The 6,000-nt window shown below is 47.4% G+C and overlaps 1 protein-coding gene across 1 annotated transcript in view; it reads left to right on the forward strand.

Moving 5' to 3' along the window:
• PRSS8 (serine protease 8) overlaps nt 1-5,641 on the forward strand; it is a 101,701-nt gene extending 96,060 nt beyond the window's left edge. Inside the window, exon 6 of the mRNA XM_069651896.1 lies at nt 4,361-5,641. Coding sequence (XP_069507997.1) covers nt 4,361-4,684 — 324 coding nt within the window. The 3' untranslated portion in view covers nt 4,685-5,641. The remainder of the gene's footprint in view (nt 1-4,360) is intronic.
• Nucleotides 5,642-6,000: the final 359 nt, after the last annotated feature.

Here is a 6,000-nt window from a genome sequence, read left to right on the forward strand (position 1 = left end):
GCACAAAATTCCACAAAATGATTTTATAATCCAAAGAGATTTTTTCCTTGTAAAACTCCATCACAGATGTTGTTGCTAATCCTCAGTTGGTGACGGAGATTTCCTAATGCCTGTTAATTTGTGTCCCTTTGATAGTTCGATTTTCTTTGTTCGTGGTCCAGCTCACATGGTCAAATATGCAAACCCTAAGGTAATCCATAACAGTTTACTTGAGCTAGATTAGCATTAAACCCATTGAGATATATATTTCCCTCCATCTGTTTATACCCTTCTTGCCACACAACCTACATTTTGACACATTTATGGTTAAATTGTGGGTGGCCATAAAAGTGGCATACTTGGGCACCAAGCTTGCAGCGTTGGTGGTTTACAGCCGATGGGTATAGCAACCACTGCAAAAAAACAGCAGATGAAGGCCTCTCGAGCCGGGGGGGGGGGGGGGGGGCAATACCTCTTGCCTGTCCCTCTCTTATGGGAGCAGAGTCTCTAATCCATCTCAGAGATAGCATTTTCTGAAGTTCACACGATATTAGTAGAATAAGAAAGTAGATCTGTTGATGTAACTAAAATCCCTTCTAAGCCCATTTCTGTTAATGAGTAGCATCACACATTGAGGCGAAAATCAATAGAACGTACTGGGGTATCTGTCATTCATGAAAACAAGCTTCAACCTTAATAGAAACTGGCCATTCATTATGTTATTTAAGTTAATAAACTTAAAATGCCTCATTTAGCTCAAGCTTCAAAGGGATATTGGACCATTTAATGTTGCTGAATGCTCTCATTTGGTGTTTCTTTTTGGCTATATTTTTGATATCTCGTGGTATTTTTGGTATTTATGGTATAGTGGTGGGCCTAACGTCAGAGTACCGCCTGATCATTTTTCTTATACCAGAATTGGTAATCCAATACCGGACTATCCCCTCCTGTGGTATCTTATCTACAATACCACCTTATGCCCCTTTGGCTTGCATCCCAGAATACATTTACCATGCAAATGAAACACGAACATTCATTCAGAGCCTCTTGAAGCAACACCATTTACGACGACTATTATTTACCGCACATTCTGCCCCTCACTGTATGCCAACCCAATAAAGCTGAGCACAGACAAAGTACACTGAGGCTAATTCACCTTTTCAAATTGTTAGAAATGTGCAAGTTACAAAGAATGGCATGTGCAACCACGTTGTAATTCAAACATAAACAAAGCCTTTCCTGCATTGCGTTTCAAAACATTCTATTTGCGATAATGCCCAGAGTTCTATGTGTGTTCCCTGAGGCCCATGGGCATGTGGCACAGTAGACAAGATTTTTTTAATAAAGTTCTGCCAACATTGGGCTTTAACTTTGCAACAAAAATTGGCAAAGCACAGGCTTCTGCCACATGTGAGTTTTATTGCAGCAAAACGTGGAGAAACATGAACATTTAAAATGTCATGGTGCAGCACCTAAAAATGAAATGACTTACTCACTCTACACTATCTAACATCAGGCATTCACTTATCAGCACGCTGCTCACATTGACTGAACTTGCCAAAGCAATCTTTAATTGTCGGTGTGTCTTTTGAACTGCTTGCGACCCCAATCCTAGTTGTCAGACAGAAGAACTCTTAACTGGTCCACTCCCTTTTCGCCTGCAACTAACGCTCTACCATTCTTTTTGCTCCCGAAGTCAGCCCGAGGCAGAGAGCGCCTGGAACAAACCTTTAGACAGCTGCCAGCTCCCGAGCCAGTGAGCGAGTGACTCTGCCCTTTCTTCTTCAAGCCTTTTTTCTACAACCTCATGTGTTTTCAAGCCACCTCCCTTTTTGTCAGTCAACCAATCCAAGAAGGTTCTGCCGTGTCCATCCTCACCGCTTGTAAGCGGAAATAATAGCTAGATCTCAGTGTGGTCTTCCTGCTCTGAAAGCTTTTTATACAATGTCTTTAGCAGAACAGATCTCACATTCCATACTTCTGATTTGTCACGTTCCCATTCAGACACTGTGCAGCTTAAAGCCTGTACATGCATTCCATCAATCTGCACCAAGTTTATATAACTAGCATGCACTAAATGTTAGTATGGGAATCTGTTAGTTAAACGGATAAGGTAAATTAGTATGTTAGTTTCATGTTATGTTTTAAATGCAACTGAGACCACAACCGTGGTATCGTGGAGCAAAGTGATTCTTTTTCTAGCATGTGTTCTGTGCATTTCCAATAATGGCATCTATTGGATTCAGCCTGAGCCTCACACCCTTGGCCTTAGTTAAAATTCAGACCTCTGATAAAATGTGGATGATGAAATGTGGAGCTACCCTTGTTGAAATTCAGAATAGGGAAAAGTATTGAGGAGAAAATCGATAGAACATGCTGAGGTGTCTGTCATTCATGAAAACAAGCTTCAACTTTAATAGAAACTGGCCATTCATTATGTTCTAATTTTTTTAATACATTTAGAATGCCTCATTTAGCTCAAGCTTCAACCAACCCGCCCAGGTCCAACTTGGGTCCTTCCTTTCCTCTATCTCACTCTCCACTTGTGGTATTCCTCAGGGGTCTAACCTCTCTCCCTGGCTTTTCAACCAATACCTGGCACCCCTTGTCCACTGCATTGCTGCTCTCTGCTCCAACTTTTAGTGCTATGCTGATGATACTCTGCTTGTTTTCAGGCTCCCCTCTGCCACCGCCTCTCCTCGCTCATCTGTCTGTCTGCAATCCAGGAGTGGTGTGCTGCCAATGACCTCTTCCTTAATGCCAGTAAGACGATCCCCATCGCACTCCTGCACCTTCCTTTCCTTTCACTCTCTGACTGGCCACCCTTGGCCCTCTTCCTACTCCCACCTGTGAGGTGAAGAACCTCAGGGTCATCTTCGACTCCACGCTCTCCTTTTCTCCACACATCTCTGGTGTCTCTAAGAAGTCCAATTACCAACTGCACCTCGTCGGAGGTATTCTTCCTTTCCTCTCCTTCCCCCAGAATCTCACTGTCTCCCGAGCTCCAGTTCTCTCTAGGCTGGACTACTTGAACAGCCTCTTTCTAAATCTGCCTGCTACTGCTCTCCGCCCTCTGCAACTCATCCAGAACAGGATTGCGAAACTTGTCCTTGGCCTCAAGCCCAGCGAATGGAGCCTTGAGAGCTCTTCATTGACTCCCAGTGGCTGCAAGAATTAAGTTCAAGGCCCTATGCATTTTCCACAAGGCCTTCTGGGGTCTGGGCCCGCAATACCTTCAATTCCCCTTTTGGAAATACCTTCCTACTCCTCCAACTCCCTCCGGGTCAGTCGCTTCTCCAAGCAACGAGTTGGTGGCCTCCCTCTGGTACAGCCTCCTTGCCTCTCTGAAACAGGAGAAGAACTAGCTTCGGTTCCGGACGCACCTCAATACCTTCCTCTTTGCTTCTACTGCCTCTCTTCCTCTCACCTGCTGATCTGTTTCTGCACTGGGCCCCTGGCCACCCTCTGAATTCAGGCCCATGTCCCTACCTACCTACCCACCCACCCAGCTGCATGCCTGCACTGCCCCTGGCAACCCTTGCACTTGGGCCTGTATCTGCAACCCTACAGTCCCCTTACCTGCACTTATTGGCACCCGTTGTCTGCGCTTAATTCTTGCACTTGCTGTCCGCACTACCGCCTGTTGTTTGGATCACGTGTTCAGCACTCTCCACTCCCCCTGAGCCTTGCACTTTTCCGCCTTCCCCCTTCCCTGCACTTGCGCATTCTCAATGTCACTGGGCCTAGTGAGATTGTTGTTTTTGTCCTCCCTTGCCTCGTCACGCCCTGCAACACTTGTGTGTATGGGCCCACTATAAATTAAATATATCCTAGATCATTCAATGTTGCCGAATGCTGTAGTTCGATGCCAGATGCCACTCTTGGACCTTTGATTTGGGGAGACCCGTGTGGGGTTTGGAGGGGAGAAGTGTTTGACCATCCGCTCAAATTATGACTTCTGAAAAAGGCCTATCCATGATGGATAGAAATACTTCAGTCGATGTTTATTAAACAGCAAGACATATTGTGTATGGCATTCCAGCATCCATTTCATTGTAGCAGAAGGCCGATCGTTGCCTCCCGAGACCTCTGCTGCCAAGGAAGCAGTTGGGCAAGTGAGTGAAGCGCCACTAGAACATATCCTTGGAAGAGTGGGCCCTCTCACTTGCCATGGATGCTGATGGCATGAGAAGTGCTGCTGACTGACCATAGAAGACACCATCCACACTGGCATTAAGGAAGCTACCCCTTAATCGCATAGAAATGTGAAGAGCATGACCAAGAGGGCATGCAGTTTCTGAATAAACATTGAACTGTGCTGCAGCACCCTCCGAGCGAGACTAATGGCTTTTTTTTTTTTTACTTGTTCCTCCTTTTGCAGGGTGACTCTGGTGGACCACTGTCGTGCCTTGTTGGTGACACCTATTACCAGGCAGGGGTCGTCAGCTGGGGAGATGACTGCGGAGCTCCAAACCGTGTCGGTGTCTACATACAGACCAGCACCTACTCGGACTGGATTGCAAGCATTGCCCCGGATGCACAGATCCTTTGTCCCACCATTGACATCACTCCTGCCCCAGAACCGGAAGGCGGGTGCCTGGATGCTGATGGGCAGTTTCATGCAAGCGGAGCTTCTTCTGTGCTTTTAGTGGGCACCTCATTGCCTTTTTACTTCCTGACAGTGCACCTGCTGAGTGCGTTGTAAACAGTCAGGCCCTGGAGGAATCCGGAGAGCTTCATCCCAGGAACAGACTAGCGAGATTCCCCCAAGACCTGATGGTGCAACAGACAGTATGAGGAGGGTGCAGGGGAAATGTGGCGTACTCTGGCATCCTTGCCTATAAGGCATGTGTTTCTGGAGTATAGGACACTATTTTCTGTAATGGAGGAAGCGTTGAAGGTGCAGGAACCGGAAGAGAATGTAAAGAAGCCAGACATCAAAGACACACTTTCCTCTGTGTTTATAACTTCCCCATAGATGAGGGCGCAGGTATATATATGTTGTGACGTTTCTGTATGATTTATAGATGAACTGTGCGACCCGAAGAAAAGCGCAGAGATGTCTGTGTTTATGCTACCTGTTTCTCCTGGCATGGCAACTCCTATGCATCGTCGCTTTGGGACTCGTTTCTGTGTCCTCACTTTCTTGGCATTTTCTGTGTCCTTGTCCCCCCCGAATATTTCTTTTCTAGAACCTCTGCTTCTGTAGGTCCTAGTCACTTCAGTGTTGCCATTCTAATGTGTCTCCTCGCTTTCTGCACCATCAAAACCCATAGGTCTCGCCTCACTCCCTTTAATTCTACATAATCCTTTTTTCGTAATTCAGACTTGCAGTGCCTGGCATTTCTTACTCCCATGCCCATAGCGCCACAGCTCGCATTTGCAAAAGCCTGGCATAGTGGACACTTCCGTCACAGTGGGGCACATGAGATGGTAGAGCCCCAATTGGAAGGGCAGCAGCTGTTCGGGGGCACAAAGCCAGGGAAATTTCACTGCAAAACCTCATGGCTAGGGGCTCTTGCATTCTACTGTTAAGCCACGCATTCAGGGTCGGAAACGGCCAGTAATGGCCCACCAGCCTGAATCTGGAGTCCAGTCTCTGAGGAACCACCGGCCATCACTGGCCTTGTTCCCCCCCCCCCCCCCCCCACTGGCCTTGTTCCCCCCCCCCCCCGCAAAGCTATTGGCATGCTGCCTGGTGTGCAAATAGGGTTCTGTTCAGCAAAAGAGCTGTTTCCTTTGATGAAGGGGTGGCTGCGGCTGGCCACTGTTTAATCCAAGCGAATCATGGCCTCCCTCGCGATCTTTGGCAGCATATAATGGAGGAGGCCGCCAAGGGGCCACAGCCGCTTACGGTTTGTGTGCCAGGGGATGGGTGAGCGGGAAATGGGAGGGTTTCGTGACTGAGGATTTACTGCCAAAAGAGGTACTTGTAAACGGTGGGTGTGGCGCAGGGAAGCTGAATGGCTGGCACCCCTGTGCTGGGTGCTAATGCATTCTGTCGTTCAGTCTGATGGCCCA

Source organism: Ambystoma mexicanum, chromosome 3p (assembly GCF_040938575.1).
Source record: "Ambystoma mexicanum isolate Mex_15411 chromosome 3p, UKY_AmexF1_1, whole genome shotgun sequence".
In the NCBI taxonomy this organism is placed as follows: domain Eukaryota; kingdom Metazoa; phylum Chordata; class Amphibia; order Caudata; family Ambystomatidae; genus Ambystoma; species Ambystoma mexicanum.